Source organism: Salvelinus alpinus, chromosome 9, assembly GCF_045679555.1.
Source record: "Salvelinus alpinus chromosome 9, SLU_Salpinus.1, whole genome shotgun sequence".
Classification (NCBI taxonomy): Eukaryota; Metazoa; Chordata; class Actinopteri; order Salmoniformes; family Salmonidae; genus Salvelinus; species Salvelinus alpinus.
Genome location: NC_092094.1, coordinates 78396810 through 78416641, shown reverse-complemented (window position 1 = coordinate 78416641; position 19832 = coordinate 78396810). Strand labels below are relative to the sequence as shown.

The 19832-nt window shown below is 44.1% G+C and overlaps 1 protein-coding gene across 2 annotated transcripts in view; it reads right to left on the bottom strand.

The window, feature by feature from the left end:
• The window catches only part of LOC139530675 (rho guanine nucleotide exchange factor 10-like), an 86077-nt gene that overhangs the window by 42702 nt on the left and 23543 nt on the right, over window positions 1-19832 (bottom strand). The window contains exons 3-17 of one of the 2 annotated variants that reach the window (XM_071327282.1): window positions 17458-17877; window positions 15658-15990; window positions 14767-14803; window positions 14543-14631; window positions 14060-14116; window positions 13505-13686; window positions 12623-12739; window positions 11736-11847; window positions 11345-11535; window positions 11057-11236; window positions 10471-10587; window positions 10170-10262; window positions 9645-9815; window positions 7479-7624; window positions 6832-7016 (exon numbers count right to left, since the gene is read on the bottom strand). In XM_071327282.1, the coding sequence (XP_071183383.1) occupies window positions 6832-7016; window positions 7479-7624; window positions 9645-9815; window positions 10170-10262; window positions 10471-10587; window positions 11057-11236; window positions 11345-11535; window positions 11736-11847; window positions 12623-12739; window positions 13505-13686; window positions 14060-14116; window positions 14543-14631; window positions 14767-14803; window positions 15658-15990; window positions 17458-17877 (2430 nt within the window). The remainder of the gene's footprint in view (window positions 1-6831; window positions 7017-7478; window positions 7625-9644; window positions 9816-10169; window positions 10263-10470; window positions 10588-11056; window positions 11237-11344; window positions 11536-11735; window positions 11848-12622; window positions 12740-13504; window positions 13687-14059; window positions 14117-14542; window positions 14632-14766; window positions 14804-15657; window positions 15991-17457; window positions 17878-19832) is intronic. The other variant, XM_071327284.1, reaches the window with a different exon arrangement.

Here is a 19832-nt window from a genome sequence, read left to right as displayed (position 1 = left end):
GACAAGTATATGATTATTATAATTTTTTTAAATCGTCGATTCTGAAGCATGTAAAAATGTGATGGCATTTCTGCTCTCTCACTCTAATGAGAGTGAGTGCAATGGACAAGTACCCTGAACTGGTGCAGCCCACCCACCTCAACCATTACTGTGCTAGGTACATGGACCTACACAGCATCATGGCTGGTCATAAAGTAATGGATTATGCTAGGAGTGAAATGCAGAAGAGACTGGCTAAGCGATTACAGCGAGGGCCCAAACTCCCCAATTAGGCCTTTGTGTGAAGGTCCTGGCACACTCACAAAGCTTGGAAGAGCCTGTGACATCTTCAAGTAACCGGGGTCTTAGGATGATCCCTCGACCTGCTATTTCGCATATTCCTCAAGACTCTCAGCATCTTACAATGTGGAACTATGACAGGCTCAGCCAGAGGAACAAAGGGCCATGGTTTATTGTTTGAAAGTCTTTGTCAATTTAACTGACCCATCTCTTTTGGTGGTCCCAATTAGCTACGTGGAGCACAACAGACGTGAGGTAGGCACACAGACATCCAGAGCACAGGGAACTGTGACATCATATACTGGACAGTGTTTTCATTGCCTCTTTAGTAGGCAGGTCACCAGTGGCTTTGGCAGAACATATTGGAATATGGGGAGAGACAGAGGGAGAGAGAGAGAGACAGAGAGAAAGAGGCTGAGTAAAGGTTTTTCCACTTAGCCAGTTCAGAGAGACAGAGGACTGATTAGGGAAAATCTAATCAGTATTGAAGAAATCAGGGGGGGGGGGGTGACATGGTCTGATCCATTTCTGTCAGGTGAAAATTAACATACTAACATAATAATTATACTTAACATTACTCATACTCTTCAATTCTAGTTCCATGTTAAATTCAATTAGCTAACATTACTGAGGTGAACCAGACTGCTATTCAGTACATATGGATCATCTCAGGGCAATTGGTTACTGGGGGTCTAACCTAGGTCAGGACTAGACAGCTGGCTAGGAACATGCCTGCCTGTCGGTCTGTCGGTCCAGATGCTGCTGTTGACCGTGCAGTTTTCAGCCCCCGTCAGGCCGTCTGTGGCAGACTAGAGGGCAGATGGAGGGATAACGGGTGGGTGAGTGGGTAAAGCCTTCCGCTTGCTTCGGTTCAGCTGGCAGTGCTCGCGTACTGCCTTAAAAAGACCTTCGCTTGAAAACTGAGAAAAAGCAGCAATAGTATTGTTTGTCCATCTTGAGATGCCGTAGCCAGTATACACCTTTTTCAAAATAGTCAACCATAATCTAAGATCGATTTTTGAGTTGTCATTAATAGTGACATCTTAGTCACGCAGTCTAACTAAGATGTTTGGTTGAATGACAAACTAAATTGAAGAATCCCTACTGTTGACCAATCATCAACAAAGGGGTGTAGACTTCGGCTACCGACTTGCGCTTAGAGAAAAAAATGTGTGGATGAACAGCCCCAAAAAAACCTTGCCAAAGACTAATACGAACAACAAACAAAAAAAAAACACAAAATTACATCATTATATATGCACAAACTGTTCCAAACTATTTTGGATAGGAAATATGCCCACGCCTTAAGAGGCTTGCGAGAGGGGAGACGGGGTGGCAGTTGGGCAGTCAACGAGAGGAAAGCTTGCTCCCCTGGCATTTCAGTGAGTAGGAGGATGAGTGAAAAAAAGGAATGGCCCATATGGTCAACTTCACCTGGGGTCCTGTGCTTTAAGAAAATTGATGGAGAGCAGAACAGTAGATAACTAATGGACTCTTAAATAACACACGCTTATGCACAATTACATCCATTTACAACCTCTCACTCAAAGTCAACAAAACAAAAGGAGATGATCGTGGACTTCAGGAAAGAGCAGATGGAGCACCCCCCTATCCACATTGAAGGGACAGTAGTGGAGAAGGTGGAACGTTTTAAGTTCCTCGGCATACACATCACAGACAAACGGAAATGGTCCACCCACACAGACAGTGTGGTAAAGGCACAACAACGCCTCTTCAACCTCAGGAGGCTGAAGAAATTTGTCTTATCACCTAAAACCCTGACAAACTTTTATAGATACACAATCGAGAGCATCCTTTCGGGCTGTATCACCGCCTGGTACGGGAACTGCACCGTCCTCAACCGCAAGGCTCTCTAGATGGTGGTGTGGTCTGCACAACGTATCATCGTGGGCAAATTACCTGCCCTCCAAGACACCTACAGCCCCCGATGTCACAGCAAGGCCAAAAAGATCATCAAGGACAACAACCACCAGAGCCACTGCCTGTTCACCCCGCTATCATCCAGAAGGCGAGGTCAGTACAGGTGCATCAAAGCTGGGACAGAGAAACAGCTTCTATCTCAAGGTCATCAGACTGCTAAACAGCAATCACTAACTCAGAGAGGCTGCTGCCTACATAGACTCATATCACTAGCCACTTTAATAAATGGATCACTCGTCACTTTATCAATGCACTCTAAATAATGCCACTTTACTAATGTTAACATATCTTACATTACTCATCTCATATGTATATACTGCACCTTGTACCATCTATTGCATCTTGCCTATGCCGCTCGGCCATCGCACAACCATATATTAATATGTACATATTCTTATTCCATCCCTTTAGATGTGTGTATTACTTGTTAGATATTCCTGCACTGTCAGAACTAGAAGCACAAGCATTTCGCTACACTCGCATTAACATCTGCTAACCATGGGTATGTGACCAATAGAATGTGATTTGATGTAGACGGTCATCCTCCTCCAGGCATGCGATTCAAAAGTGCATGGCTACTAACTAACTATAGAGTCATCTAACATCACAGTGGCTAAACGTCATTGTACAGTAGAACATACCCCTGGTAATACAACTAAGAGTCAATATATCAAAGGGATGTGGCAGGGGATGCGAATGAGTTTCAACGGCTTTATACACATGTAGTGGAGTAGATCATACTAGCACCAGATGGGACGGACAGAGAGCAGCAGGCATCGGAGAGCTAGGTGGAATAAGACCGCGGTAATGTCTGCTCAGCCACATCCTGCCATGCACAGAAAACCACACCTATGACTAGCATACGATAAAGCAGTTACTCCACAGCATCAGTGGAGGCTAATGAGGGGAGGACGGCTCATCATAATGGCTGGAACGGCGTATATGGAATGGAAACCTTGGTTTTGATATATTTGATACCATGCCACCTATTCCGGTACAACCATTACCACAAGCTCGTCCTCCCCAATTAAGGTGCAACCAACCTCCTCTACATAACATCCTCCCTGCCTTCCCCAGTGGGTGTAACGGCTGTCACCACCTGAACACAACACTAGCTAAATGAAAAGCACACCAACGTACCATTACATTGCACATTAGCCATACCTGGTTGGTAGTCAGGAGTCAGGGTGAATGTTCTGGACTAAAAACAGCAACAGCATGGCTATGACCACAAATCATACAGTCTGGTGATGATGGTTGCATGGTTTCCAATAAGGAGTTTAAAGAAACGGCCGGGCAGCTGCCAGAGCAGACCAGGGGGAAACCCAGTGGAAAGAGTGAAGTCACTGACCCTGCAGAGTGGAGTTGGCTTCTTATAGCCTCCATGCAGTCTCTCAAAGGACGCGCGCCATTTTAAAACGTTGCTCATTGGTTCCAGAGGGAAAGCCTGGCACACAGAAGATGGCTTTGTCGATGATGTCTGAACTGAATCTATTATTATAAGCAACTTGGCTCTGTGTTATTGAGTAGGTTGCTGCAACGCTGTAATCCGAGATAGAAAGCCCCCCCCATGATTGGTTAGTAACATAAGTGGGTCATGTAGTGCCTGTAGTGTTGATCTGAGCCCACTGAGAGCTGGCCAAGCAGGCTGCTAGATAATTACAGTAATCATCTAGAACGCATCAATATTTCAAAGGGGGTGTTGAAGTATCATTAGCAGTAAGAGGAAATTAGAGGTTGATCGATTAATCGGAATGGCCGATTAATTATGGCCGATTTCAAGTTTTCATAACAATCGGAAATCGGTATTTTTGGACACCGATTTGGCCGATAAAAAAAATATATATATATATTTACACCTTTATTTAACTAGGCAAGTCAGTTAAGAACACATTCTTATTTTCAATGACGGCCTAGGAACGAACGGTGGGTTAACTGCCTTGTTCAGGGGCAGAACGACAGGTTTTTACCTTGTCAGCTCAGGGATTCAATCTTGCAACCTTACGGTTAACTAGTCCAACACTAACCACCTGCCTTACATTGCACTCCACGAGGAGCCTGCCTGTTACGCGAATGCAGTAAGAGGCCAAGGTAAGTTGCAAGCTAGCATTAAACTTATCTTATAAAAAACAATCAATCATAATCACTAGTTAACTACACATGGTTGATGATATTACTAGTTTATCTAGCGTGTCCTGCGTTGCATATAATCAATGCGGTGCGCATTCGCGAAAAAGGACTGTCGTTGCTCCAACATGTACTTAACCATAAACATCAATGCCTTTCTTAAAATCAATACACAAGTATATATTTTTAAACCTGCATATTTAGTTAATATTGCCTGCTAACATGAATTTCTTTTAACTAGGGAAATTGTGTCACTTCTCTTGCAACAGAGTCAGGGTATGTGCAGCAGTTTGGGCCGCCTGGCTCGTTGCGAACTGTGTGAAGACTATTTCTTCCTAACAAAGACAGCCAACTTTGCCAAACGGGGGATGATTTAACAAAAGCGCATTTGCGAAAAAAGCACAATCGTTGCACGACTGTACCTAACCATAAACATCAATGCCTTTCTTAAAATCAATACACAGAAGTATATATTTTTAAACCTGCATATTTAGCTAAAAGAAATCCAGGTTAGCAGGCAATATTAACCAGGTGAAATTGTGTCACTTCTCTTGCGTTCATTGCACGCAGAGTCAGGGTATATGCAACAGTTTGGGCCGCCTCGGTCGTTGAGAACTAATTTGCCAGAATTTTACGTAATTATGACATAACATTGAAGGTTGTGCAATGTAACAGGAATATTGAGACTTATGGATGCCACCCGTTAGATAAAATACGGAACTGTTCCGTATTTCACTGAAAGAATAAACGTTTTGTTTTCGAAATGATAGTTTCCGGATTCGACCATATTAATGACCAAAGGCTAGTATTTCTGTGTGTTATTATGTTATAACTAAGTCTATGATTTGATAGAACAGTCTGACTGGGCGATGGTAGGCAGCAGCAGGCTCGTACGCATTCATTCAAACAGCACTTTCCTGCGTTTTGCTCTTCGCAATGCTTCAAGAATTGAGCTGTTTATGACTTCAAGCCCATCAAATCCCGAGATTAGGCTGGTGTAACCGATGTGAAATGGCTAGCTAGTTAGCGGGGTGCGCGCTAATAGCGTTTCAAATGTAACGATGCTTCGAGGGTGGCTGTTGTCGATGTGTTCCTGGTTCGAGCCCAGGTAGGGGCGAGGAGAGGGACGGAAGCTATACTGTTACACTGGCAATACTAAAGTGCCTATAAGAACATCCAATAGTCAAAGGTATATCAAATACAAAATGGTATAGAGAGAAATAGTCCTATAATAACTACAACCTAAAACTTCTTTTTTTTTTTTTTTTTTTAATTTTATCCCCTTTTCTCCCCAATTTTTCGTGGTATCCAATCGCTAGTAATTACTATCTTGTCTCATCGCTACAACTCCCGTACGGGCTCGGGAGAGACGAAGGTCGAAAGTCATGCGTCCTCCGAAGCACAACCCAACCTAGCCGCACTGCTTCTTAACACAGCGCGCCTCCAACCCGGAAGCCAGCCGCACCAATGTGTCGGAGGAAACACCGTGCACCCGCCCCCTCGGTTAGCGCGCACTGCGCCCGGCCCGCCACAGGAGTCGCTGGAGCGCGATGAGACAAGGATATCCCTACCGGCCAAACCCTCCCTAACCCGGACGACGCTAAGCCAATTGTGCGTCGCCCCACGGACCTCCCGGTCGCGGCCGGCTGCGACAGAGCCTGGGCGCGAACCCAGACTCTGGTGGCGCAGCATAGCACTGCGATGCAGTGCTCTAGACCACTGCGCCACCCGGGAGGCCACAACCTAAAACTTCTTACCTGGGAATATTGAAGACTCATGTTAAAAGGAACCACCAGCTTTCATATGTTCTGAGCAAGGAACTTAAACGTTAGCTTTTTTGCATGGCACATATTGCACTTTTACTTTCTTCTCCAACACTTTGTTTTTGCATTATTTAAACCAAATTGAACATGTTTCATTATTTATTTGAGGCTAAATTGATTTTATTGATGTATTATATTAAGTTAAAATAAGTGTTCATTCAGTATTGTTGTAATTGTCATTATAAAAAATAAAAAGATAAAAAAAAAGTTTCTACAAAATTGTCCGATTAATCGGTATCGGCTTTTTTGGGTCCTCCAATAATCGGTATCGCCGTTGAAAAATCATAAATCGGTCGACCTCTAGAGGAAATGGTATTGATTTTACACACAACAGAAAACAAGTTATTGCTCCCTGTACTGTATATGCAATGTACAGCCAACTGTGCACAGTAATGGCATGGTATTTCAATACAAGACCTCATATTCCCCTCTTTATGATTAGTTATGGGGTCAAAAAGGAATGATTGCATCATGGAATGGAAAAGCCAGAGTTTCAGACCTCCAGTCCAGACCGCCAAGTTAATATCTAATCAAATATCAGGGTTCCGGGCCTTTGGGCCACTCTGTACACCCCCAAACCACACATCAGATCTCATTTAATTTCACCCGTTACGATAGAAATCAGGACCCAGAAAGACCCCTGTGACTGAGTGGGACGTACTTGGCTTGGCGTTGACGACCACCTTCTCTCCAGAGTGGGGTTGGGGGGTGAAGCGGCTGTTGTCGCCCAGGTCCTCACTGGAACCAAACTCTACCACGTCCACAAAGCTCACCGGGACACTCCACTTCAGCAGGAACTTCTGGCCCGGGGGGACGTTGCCACTACCACTGCCATCCACACTGCACCTGGATAGAGGAAGAGGAAACGGTGAAGTAGGCTGACATTCAATAGGCTGAGGATTACTGCTTTTCTTCACAGTGATCAATACAATTTTCCTCAATCAAGATTCAACTTGATCAAGAGTGTCTTCATCACTCCTGTATGAGTTGGTGTAAACACAATCAGGGTAAACTAAAGTTTAGAATAAATAAATAAGAGACAATTCAATCAAAAGGTAGGCTAAATTATTTAACATTGCCAGGCATATGGTATGCTGTATTAAAGCTATGACTGTATTTCTTATAGCTCAAATATCTTCCTGCCAGAGCCAGTGGCCAGTGTGGTGAAGTGTTCTATTGACATACAGTAGTCACTAGTGTAATTACAGGGCACTCACTCAAACATAGGGAGCTGATCAGAATCATACCCAGAAAGGGTGCTCTGTCTGTGGATATAAATCCTGGCCAAGGTGGTGCGTTGGGTCTTACCGGACGTTGGGCGTGGCACACATGAGCACGTCGTTGAGAAGAAAAAGGCGTCGCTCCTTGGTCTTGATGACCTCACCGCGGTCGTTGTAGACTGTCTCCACCATGTCGTCTGAGCGAATCAGGTAACGGCTGTCGTTGTTCAGGAGCTGGTGGGTAACGAAGGGAGACGCAGCGGTCAGAGGTCAGCTACAATTGATTTGACAATATTCCCCAAGGTGAATTTAGGATTTATTGTAAATGCATGGTAATCCCCATGATTTATAAATACATTCTCTAGATATTGCAGGGAAGATATTTTTTAGATCTCAGTAGAACTTTTAAGTGTGGTCCTTGTCAAGGGTGACATGTATATTTAGTTAAAGTAGAATATACACATACTATTTTAAGCACATCCAGTTTATAGACAAGTGTGCATTTAGACATAGTAAATGCACTTTGCAGCATACACAGCTCCATAAATATAGATGCCATGCGGTGGCTGTTAGCTCTTGTGGGCAGACAAATAATTAGACAGTAGGGAATACTGATTTTATACCTTCCTCTGTTTCAGGCACTGAGCTATCTCATTATATATATATATATCCAGTTGAAGTCGGAAGTTTACATACTTAGGTTGGAGTCTTTAAAACTCGTTTTTCAACCACTCCACAAATGTATTGTTAACAAACTATAGTTTTGGCAAGTCGGTTAGGACATCTACTTTGTGCATGACACAAGTAATTTTTCCAACAATTGTTTACAGAGAGATTATTTCACTTATAATTCACTGTATCACAATTCCAGTGGTTCAGAAGTTTGCATACACTAAATTGACCGTGCCTTAAACAGCTTGGAAAATTCCAGAAAATGATGTCATGGCTTTAGAAGCTTCTGATAGACTAATTGACATAATTTGAGACAATTGGAGGTGTATCTGTGGATGTATTTGAAGGCCTAGCTTCAAACTCAGTGCCTATCATTGGAAAATCTAAAGAAATCAGCCAAGAGCTCAGAAAAAACAAATGTAGACCTCCACGAGTCTGGTTCATCCTTGGGAGCAATTTCCAAACACCTGAAGGTACCACCTTCATCTCTACAAACAATAGTACGCAAGTATAAACACCATGGGACCACGCATCCGTCATACCGCTCAGGAAGGAGACACGTTCTGTCTCCTAGAGATGAATGTACTGTGGTGCGAAAAGTACAAATCCATCCCAGAACAACAGCAAAGGACCTTGTGAAGATGCTGGAGGAAACAGGTACAAAAGTATTTATATCCACAGTAAAATGAGTCCTATATCGAAATAACCTGAAAGGCCGCTCAGCAAGGAAGAAGCCACTGCTCCAAAACCGCCATAAAAAAGCCAGACTACGGTTTGCAACTGCACACAGGGACAAAGATCATACTTTTTGGAGAAATGTCCTCTGGTCTGACGAAACAAAAATAGAACTGTTTGGCCGTAATGACCGCCGTTGTGTTTGGAAGAAAACGGGGAGCCGAAGAACACCATCCCAACCGTATAGCATGGGGGTGGCAGCATCATGTTGTGGGGTTGCTTTGCTGCAGGAGGGACTGGTGCACTTCACAAAATAGATGGCATCATGAGGCAGGAAAAATATGTGGATATATTGAAGCAACATAAAGACATCAGTCAGGAAGTTAAAGCTTGGTCGCAAATGGGTCTTCCAAATGGACAATGACCCCAAGCATACTTTCAAAGTTGTGGTAAAATGGCTTAAGGACAACAAAGTCAAGGTATTGGAGTGGCCCTGACCTCAATCCTATAGAAAATGTGTGGCAGAACTGAAAAAGTGTGCGCGAGCAAGGAGGCCTACAAACCTGACTCAGTTACATCAGCCCTGTCAGAAGGAATGGGCCGAAATTCACCCAACTTATTGTGGGAAGCTTGTGGAAGGCTACCTGAAACGTTTGTTAAACAATTTAAAGGCAATGCTACAAAATACAAGTTGAGTGTATGTAAACTTTTGACGTGTATGTAAACTTCCGACTTCAACTGTATATCAGATTTGTGGATAGATGGATTCTTGGATCGAGGCCTTGACTTTACGAACACCCCACACATTGTAATAAACAAAATCTGTTTAAAACACAAATCATCAAGCTATCGAGGACATACACTGAGACTCTATGGTCTGAACAAGATCAATGGTGTGTGTGTTTACCTTGTTGAGGTAGCGTTCGTTCATGGCCTTGGCTATGTGTCTGATCTCGCAGCGCTGGTCAGCGTCCCGCTTCTTCTCGTTGAGCTTCTCAGCCAGGGTTTCCAGCTCTGTCAGGGCCATCTGTAGGTGTAGCCTGTCACTGTGGCCTACTGGGGTGTTTTTCAACATGTCCTGCCATAAAGCGTGGAGAGATGACACATTCAGAGCATTACATAGCACAGATCACACCCAGAGCTTCTCTACAGTGGCATAGCATCGGTTGAAAACTATTCAGATTCCTTCAGACAACCATTGGGCTGTCTTAAAAAAAGGTTATCCTCAGTCATAACAATTATAAGTGAGGATAAAAATGTGAAGTGCCCGGAGACCAGAAGCAGAAATACTTTCCCAAGAGTACGCACACCACACAGTGTAGTGCATTTTTAACACAGCTCTTTGTTTAGTGAGTATGTGGCTCCCTCTGCTGGTGAATCTATGCAATATTTTTTTCTGAGGGCAGTGTGGACCCTAGAATGAAATCGATACCTGCAGCAGCAGAATGAACTGAGGGAATCTCTGGATGGGCTTCATCATGAGTCCGTAGAGAGTGACCCGGTCACTGCTGGTATCCTGACGATGCTGTGGAGACAAAAGTAGGACAATCAATGATTACTGATTGATGCACTGCAGGACAATCCAATACACAACCACAAACTATTTTAGTTCAGTCTGAAATCGACCCCCGGTCCTATGTTAAGGGTAGAGCCAGAGATGCATATTCTGCACAGCTGTATTTTCACAGGAGCATACTTTTTATTTATTTGAACAACAGTGCTCTCTGACTGACCTTGAGGAAGTCCAGGAAGCTGGGTTTGGAGGCACACGTCTTCCTGACCACCGCCATGGCCGTGCTGAAGTTGTTCACAAACTCACAGTAGGCGTCCAGCACCATGGACTTGGAGAACTGGGAACCAGATATGTAAAGAGAGACAGAGGGGGGAGAGAGAGCAAGCCATCAACACCTCATAGTCCAACATAATCATAGTCAGGAATGGAATCATCCTGGATCCTGGGCTCAAAATAAACTGTTAGCTAGAAACATCAGGGTGGAGCACTTCCTCCAAGAACCCAGCGCAGCTGTGTGTATGTGCAGCGTCTGTGTGTGTCTGTGTGTGTAGGCATGGGACTAATTCCTTTACAATGAGGCAATTTGTAAAAACACTGAGTCATGGGAAACTTGCATTATAGCTTCAGTCAGTGTTATGCTAAATGGTGAAGCCCAGTGCAGGACATACAATATTTTCAGTCCCGCTAGTTTTGACCAATTGACCACTGTTAAATACTCTTCCAGCCTTTAATCTTAAAAGTAGAATATTAGGAATGGAATCCTTCCTATGTCCCGCAGCACAGGATTCACTTGCCCACCAACCCACCGAGGCAACAAAGACGTCCCCAATCATTTCCAGACTGTCCCACTCGGCCACGCGGCATGCCAGGGCGATCTGGAACAGGGCGTGGCACTGGAGAATCTCCCGAATACGATAGAACGTCATCTTGAGCTTCCTGTCGCTTAGCAACCTGGGCTCAATCTCTGAAAGTGGCTTTTCATATTGCTAATAAGAGAGAGAATAAGGACGATGAGGATGTGGATGGTGGGAACTCTTTTCCTTGAAGAAATCACTATAAAGTTATATGAAATGTATCAAGTGAAATTAACTTGCCTCTAAAATCCGCTTCAGTGCATCCAGATAGGTCTTCTCACTCTCTAATATGGAGCCCAGTATACACCTCCTCACCACCTGTTGTTGTGAGAGCCCCTCAGGGACGGGACTGAGCACTGGCTCCATGTTGAAGCATTCCACCTCGATGAAGAGCTCTGACTCCTCATCCTCAAAACAGGTCGACTTCCTCTCTGAGACACACAGGAGAGACGTGGTCAACTCAAAATCAGATCAGCGTCACCCAGGAGGTTACTACACATTGTTAGTGGATGAATTCCCCTTTACAATGTTAAGTGCTTGCAATTCATCACAGATCCCAGATACACTAGTGTAATTAACTGACTAATGTGCACAAAAAGGACCGAAGTCCATGTTCTGCTCTTACTCTTACCATGACAGTGGGTTTTGGTCTTGATGAACGACCGTCCCCTTTTTACCGCTGCTTTGGTCTTCTCCAGGCCGTCTTTGGTCCCGTCTTTCGCTGCCTTCACCAGCTTTTGCATCTTCAGGTACATCAACAACAGTAAATAGCCCACCATCACAGTCAACATGATACTGAAGCTTTAAGGGAGGAGCCGTGTTAGGAGAAAAAGGGAAGATGGCAGATCATGTAAATACAGGAACAGGATATTTTGGGTAACTGGGTGGACCAGAGCAAGACAGCAACTGTGACAACAGCTGAACTGAGTCAATCTGAACTAAAGGATTCTCACAAATGCATAAGGGCATGAAGAGACAAGTACTTGACTCCAAATAGGGAATGTGAGTAGTTTAGAGGCACTTTGATTAGCTAGGGTAGGGTCAAAGAAGATCTACCTGGACTGCTACTGTCTGCTGAAAAGTATACATTTGGAGTAGAACCATCTTTTTTCATAGATTTGTTTGAAAGTGTTCGGTATTATCATTATCCAATGAGTGGACAGAGATGACCAAGTACGCACCTCCTGTCTAGGCCTACACACAACTCAGCTGCACTGGTGTCTCAGTCTGCTGTAGAACTTAAGGCATGTCACTAAAGGGGATGGATAGTTGCCACAACATCCACACAGTTGGTGGCACAGGGCGATGCAGACAAACCCATGCAGATGCACAGGGTGATGTAGACAAACCCACCACCAGACATAAGAGCAGGATGAAGAGAAACCAGTTCGGAGTCAGTCAGTGAGAGACACAGTGAGGGAGGTCGGGGGTTAAGGATGCCGAGGAGGCTTGAACCCTAACCCTTGTCTAGCGGAGCGCAGGGTGACGACACACACCGACCAGTACGATGGCATTTACCTTCTGCTCGTGTTTCTGTTTAATCTGCTGCAGCTCTACCGTTCCCACTGTATTTGCCATGAGATCTTTCATCTTTTTCTCATAGTGTTCTTTCAAGCGTGTCAGATCTTGAGAAAGCTAAACGAAAGCAGAGCAATTTGAAGCGTTACCAGACCATTCCTTTGAAGGTGCTCAGCCAGAGCAGATCATGCCCTCACACCAACCCACCCACTCTCACCTCAACTAAGGCCTTGCCTCCTTACTCCTATTTTGTCTACCATCCCGGATACTCATCTTAACAGGGCCTATTTCTCCTAAAGAAGCCAAGCAGTCACTTTGTGCAGCCAGCTGAGTAATAACCGTGGGGTTTCCCTGGCAAGACCTCTGGGCTGAAAAAACAAGCGGGCCATTCCCTTCAAACCAAATACACAAATGAACTGTATATTATCAGGAACAATAACATGTGCAGCCAGAAGGCAAGAATAAGCCTATGGTGTATTTACATTAGCTCAAGTAGTAATCATTTGAAATATGCTTGACTCTCCTGTTTAACTGGATATGATCTTTTAGATATTCATTGTGTCCCACTGATTCTACTTCCTCATCTGTTCAAGATGCAGATATAAAACGACCCTTCTTTAGCTTCTCTCTTTGTGGTGTCCATCTGCACCTTGTACATCTCCTGGTGAATGAAGATAATACACAGAACCTTCCTATTCTCTCTCAATCTTCTACTCCCTATAGAATATGGCCCTTTCTTTAGTATATTACTGTATATTCCCCCTACTGTCCTCAATTTCTTGTACCCAAATTCCAACTCTTCTCCCCCCCTCTCCACCCTTCTCCCTCCACAGACAGACAGGTCTGCAGACAGCGGGAGGGTAAGGTGCTTAGTTTACATACATGGGTGGTCTTGCTCTGCGGTGGCTTCCCTCTCATGAAGGCATCAGGCAGGCCGTTCTCCCCGTGGCCCTCTCCGTCACTCTGCTCGTCGTAGCTCTCAAACTCGCTGGAGCTCCAACCGTTGTCTAGGGAGCTGCCACAGCCCTCCTCCCCAAACTCCACATCGTCATAGGTCATCTCATCTGGGGGGGGGGGGGGGGGCGCAAGGGGTTAAAACCAAGGGGAATAGCATAAAAATCAGGGTGAAATATATTAAACTGCCATGTTTCACTTTGTGTTCCTGTACAGTAAGTTAGCATGATCATAAATCAGATCAAGAGTCCTTGGCACGAATAACAAATTCTATATGGCAGTTCTAGGGCATCAACTGAACATAGCCTAACACAGTTTGATTAGGGGCACATGACATTAATCTGATGAATAATTCCAGCACATTATGTTTTAGAAATGCAAAAGAGTTAAAGACTATGCAGAGGTACTCAGACACTGTGGCAAAAGGGCAATGACAGTACAATGAAAGAAGGATAAAAGGAGCACAAAGAATGCTGCTCTAACCTGTAGTTGAATCAGAGTTCTCTCTGGGCACGTCATCATAAATTACTTCATCTGGATCTAAATGACAAAGCAACCATGTTCGAATGAATTAAAGGTCTCAACGTGCAACAAATCTTCCCACAATGAACAAAATACAGTTTCAGGGAACTGAGGAGAGGCAAGACCACACAAGGGCCGGGTTCCTCAAAAGGAGCTAGAGGAAGGAAGTGTCTGGCGTTTCATTTGAGGAGAAGAAAAAAGACAGAATCCTGAAAACTGCATAATCATGCATTGTGCATGGGACTTTGTGGTGGACTCACATCCTCACAGAATGCTCTGAAAACCTTAATGCCCGTCCTGTGGTGTTCTAAGCAGGCCAAAAAGTATGCATCATTGTTACCACAATTCTGTAGTAAATACTAGGTAAACACAAACAGGACAGAAAATGGCAGGAAATGACATATTTCTCATTGGTAGCTAAATGAGAAGAGAATGAGTGCTCACTATCCATCCAGGCTGTGTTTGCAGGGTCCGACACCCATTTGGACAAAGCATCCTCCTCCCTGATGGCAGGATACTCTTCACTGAAGATACTTGAATGAAAAGAGAAATTATAACCATCTGCTATTCCAATGCAAATAACCAAGATGCCACAATCACAAATTCTAGCAGATCAACTAGATGACATGAAGCAGATCAGTGAAGAGCCTGACAGGAGAGTCACTCACCTGTCTACAGAAGTGTTGCATGTCCCCACCACAGTAACTGAAGGGAGAGAGCGAGAGAGACAACAGTAATGAACTTGGACTACTCCTTCAATAAATAAAAACATGACCTAAAATGTGCAGTTTGCAATAAACCTTATGTACCACCAGGGGGCAGCCACCACTGAAACTAAACTTGTATTAAAGAGCTATACAGATACTTCAGAATGCATTGCTCATTCTAAAAACTGCAATGATGAACTGCTATATTATATTAACGATAGGCCTACGTTTCAGAATATTTCCTACAGAACAACCTTACATTATATTGGAACAATCAATCAATGTATTGGCATTTTAACTCCAGAATATTTTCTTTAAAATACTTTTATAAAACACTCCAAATGTCTTCGCATTTTTCACAGGAGTGACTGTGATATGTCGGCTAGCTTAAATTACACTGCAATTTGCCCCCAGACTGGCCAAGCCACGAATTTGAAAAGTGCTACTGTGACATTGAGAGAAAACAGGAAAATCCTCAAGTGGCCGGCTAAATTTAGCCCCCACTTCCTTGTGGCAAGGCTTTAGAAAAAAAGGAATGTGACGGAGAAAGCAGCGGAAAAATGAGTTGGGAGTACAGAGCATGCAGGTGCCATAGACTCTCATCTCAAAGTCAGTAGGGGAGAGGACGAGGGAATTCCTCCATAGGAAAAGGAAGTCAAAGTTTGAACAGTCATGCCCACCACATTATTCAGTGCTCGGTTCATTGTAGAAACAATCTACAGTATAAAATACATTACATCATGATATTCTGAGGTTCGCGGCATGAATGCAGAACAGAGTAGAAAGAATAGAAGAGGAACGTCTGTTCAAATCCTTCTACAGGTTTCCACTCTGGGTGGGTTCTTCCTTTACCGTCCTCGTCCACAGAGAAGTGTCGGATGATGATGGGCGTGGTGTAGGCTGGCGTGATGAGGGGCACGCCAGAGGGGGTGGCGTATCCACAGGGCACAGGCACAGAGTAACCCGGGGGGACACAGGGGGGACTGGTGGGGGAAACATCCTGTCCCTCCGCCTCCTCCTCTCCTCCCACCCTCTCAACCGGTGAGGAAGGGGCAAGCCCATGCTGCTGCTCCAGCTGCTGTAGTTGGACGGGGGTGATGTCAATCACAGAGTAGGGGTTGACTTTCTTCTGGGAGGTGGTCCTGGGGTTGGCTGGGGGAGGGTCGTCGCTGGACACTTCCTTATCTACAATGGAAATGTAATACAGTCTGTTAGCCCCAAATGAGCCCCATCAATACAACACAGCTACAGTTGCAGGATGCTCTGAATGTGCTGGAACTAGTTTGGTACTGGATTACTTTGCAGTGCCGAAATACTTAAAAAGGTAGTGCCATAACATTTCATAAGAGCAATTTGGTTAAGTGAATAAGATCATTGGAGAACACTGAAGAACAATACTGAAGAAGAATACTGACTGATTTACAGCAAATTTTCTTAATACTCCAATCTGCTTGGCTCAGACAGAGAGACAGCTGTCTGTTTACGGTCCCACAGCCGAGAGAGAGAGGCCTCATCTCAGGCCCTGGAGTCAGAAGAGATAAATAACCCACTAGAACACACTACAGGTAGATAGTCTAGTGGTTAAGAGTGTTGGGCCAGTAACCAAGATGTTACTGGTTTGAATCCCCGAGCCGGCAAGGTGGCGAAATATGCTGCTCTGCCCTTGAGCAAGGTAGTTAACCCCCAACAACTGCTCCCTGGGTGCCGATGATGTTGATTAAGGCATCCCCCCGCGCCTCTCTGATTCAGAGGGGTTAACTTAAATGCAGAAGACACATTTCAGTTGTGCAACTGACTAGGTTTCCCCTCTTTGATTCCAGGCATAACCCTATTGGGTTACATGTAGAACTTTTTCCCCAGAAGCTTCTACATGGAACCCAAACGGGTTCTACCTGGAACCCAAACAGGTTGACCAATCGGGACAGCCGAAAAACCTTTTTGGAACCCTTTTGTCCTAAGAGTGTACATATAGATATGCTGAAGGGCAAACACTACTGAACAGCCAATGGAGAGGGGCCTGGACTATCAATTGGACTGGGCTGTAAGTGTCAGAGGGGGAGAGACATAGGAACTTGGGCTATGACTGCTAGAGAGGGACAAGAGCATGGAATGTATGTGTTAGCAAGAGGATGAGCTAGAGAGCAGTAGTATCCCGCTGGTGTCAAACTGTGTGTGGGTCCTTTGTAACTCAGTTGGTAGAGAGAGCATAGTGCTTGTAACGCCAGCGTAGTGTGTTCGATTCCCGGGACCACCCATACGTAAAAATGAATCCGCGCATGACTAAGTCGCTTTAGATAAAGAGTCTTCTAAATGGCATATATTCTTTTAATGAATTCCAGGAGTCACCCTGCACCATGCAGCCAGCGACACCAGGCGTCAGGAGAGACGGGCGGTGCTATTGTCTATCCCTGCCTGACATGGAGCATGTGCCAGAATGAGGTTATATAACATGTGGAGGCAATAGTCACAACATGCGCTGATGGATTGCATGACACGCTCTACTGTACAGCACCCACTGAGTGTGGAGCGATGATATGCTTCTGGAGGTACATTATTTGTGTATATTTGGACTACGGTGAGACAAAAAAAAGAGAGCCCATCTTCAGATCTCCAGGTGCTAAAGAGAAACACTGAACGGTTGTTTCCACTGACCAACAGAGTCTGTTCCTACAGGAGAGGAGTCCTCTGAAGGTGGAGGAGGGGGTAGGTCACTGTCTGTGTCAGCTGGGACTAGGACTGCTGAAGCCTCTTCCCCTTCTGCTGCAGCCACAACTGCTGTGTCTGTTGTGGCCATGGTAGCTGGAAGTGATGCGGCAACTGTAGCAGTAGTTGTGTCCACAGTCGCTGTCGCTGCTGGGGGGTCTGGGTTTGAGGGCTGCCCCTCTAGGTGGGTTTCGGAGTCTGCTCCTTCTGGCTCTGGGTGGGGGGCCACACCATTGGCCTGGGCCCCGTAGTCAGGGGCCAGAGGGGCAGGGGGCGGCCGGTCTGCCTCAGGGACCTCATCCCCACTGTCGTCAAATTCAAACTGCTCCCCCTCTTCTTCATCCGCATAAGGCACATCGTCCGCCAACACTAAGCACAGAGAGGAGAGAGGGAGAGTCAGATTAACACAGCTAACGTATACAGTGCCTTCAGAAAGTATTGATACCCCTGGACTTTTTCCACATTTTGTTGTTAAAGTGGGATTAAAATGGACAAAATAAACATTTACGATCTCCACAAAATACTCTGTACTATTAATACAAAATTAAAACACTAATAGAATCTTGATTAGATACATTTTCAACCCCTTGAGTCAATACATGTTAGAATCACCTTCGGCAGCAATTACAGCTGTGAGTCTTTCTGCGTAAGTCTAAGAGCTTTGCACACCAGGATTGTGCAACATTTGCTCATTTATTATTTTAAACATTTTTCACGCTCTGTCAAATTGGCTGTTGATCATTGCTAGACAACCATTTTTCAGGCCTTGCCATAGTTTTTACTTAAATCTGCTTGAAAATCTAACTCGCCCACTCAAGAGCATTCACTGTCTTCTTGGTAAGCAACTCCTATTTAGATTTAGCCTTGTGTTTTATGTTATTGTCCTGGTGAAAGGTGAATTAAAATCTCCCAGGTTTTCCTCTAGGATTTTGCCTGTGGTTGGTTCCATTCCGTTTCTTTTGTATCCTGAAAAACTGTCCAGTCCGATTACAAGCATACCCATAACATGATGCAGCCACCACTTCGCTTGAAAATTTGGAGAGTTACTTTAGCAAAACATATTTTGGGGTATTACTTTAGCACCTTGTTGAAAACAGAATGCATGTTTTGGAATTTTTGTGTGTGTGGGGTACAGAGACGAGGTAGTCATTCAAAAGTCATGTTAAAATGATTATTTCACAGAGTGAGTATACGCAATTTTTATGGTGACCTGTTAAGCACATCTTTACTCCTTGACTTGTTAAGGCTTGCCATTAAAGAGGGGTTTAGTGCTTAATGACTGAAGACATTTTAGATTTATTTTTAATTAATTTGAAAGCATTTTGAAAATTTCAGGCTATAACAACAAAATGTGGAAAAAGAGTGAGAGAACATGAGACACATGGAAGTAGAACAATTTAAGTTTAATAATTACGCTCAAAGAGCATCACAAGCTCAAAACAAAGTACCAAGTTAAATATAAATCACTCCACCAAATGCAGGTTTGTAATTAGCAAAAGGGTGGGTCTATGTTTTCAATATAACTCTGGCTAAATTATATACAAAAAAAAAATCAAACTCATTCAATAAAAAAAAAAAAAAACAGGAAGTTTAATATAAATCGCTCCAATTCAATCAAAATGTAATGTAAGACAACTACTAGTACTTGCATTACAATGTTGACAGCAAATTATTAATTTATTTAATGAACTAACGTTTGGGTATTGATCCAAGAGAACATCAGATATCAGCCTAAAACAAGCCCTGCAAGTTAAAGTTGAACATGGAACATTATGGGAACGTTATGGGGATGTTATGGGAACATTAGAGGTTGTGCACAATATTTAAAAAGGTCTTGCTAAAACAAACTAATGACAGAGTAAAAAAATGTACCTGCTACTTTCTGTTCAAAGAAACCAATGACTAACTGACACACAGGAGTCAAATTGTCTTCCCACAATGCAATTAGGCAAACAGGAAACAGAGTTGTCACACCCCCAGTGACCAGGAAAACCACCGTCTTTCCCATCTCAACAGTCCAAAATGGCTTCCTCTCCTTTCAGATCAGTGTGGATGAAGAAATGGAAATGAGGAACGGAAGTCACTTTATACTATTGAGATGTAGCACTTGTGTTCCAGAACAGGCCTAGGCATCCCTGTATGAATAGGGCCTGACTCAGCTACAATAGTATGAGGGTGTACTGTAGGCCGTCATTGTAAATAAAAATGTGTTCTTAACCGACTTGCCCAGTTAAATAAAACTAAAGGAATGCAGTCTAAAAAACACTATGGAGAGGTGGATTTCTCTCTCTAACCTAAACTATATGGAATGTTAATGTCATTGT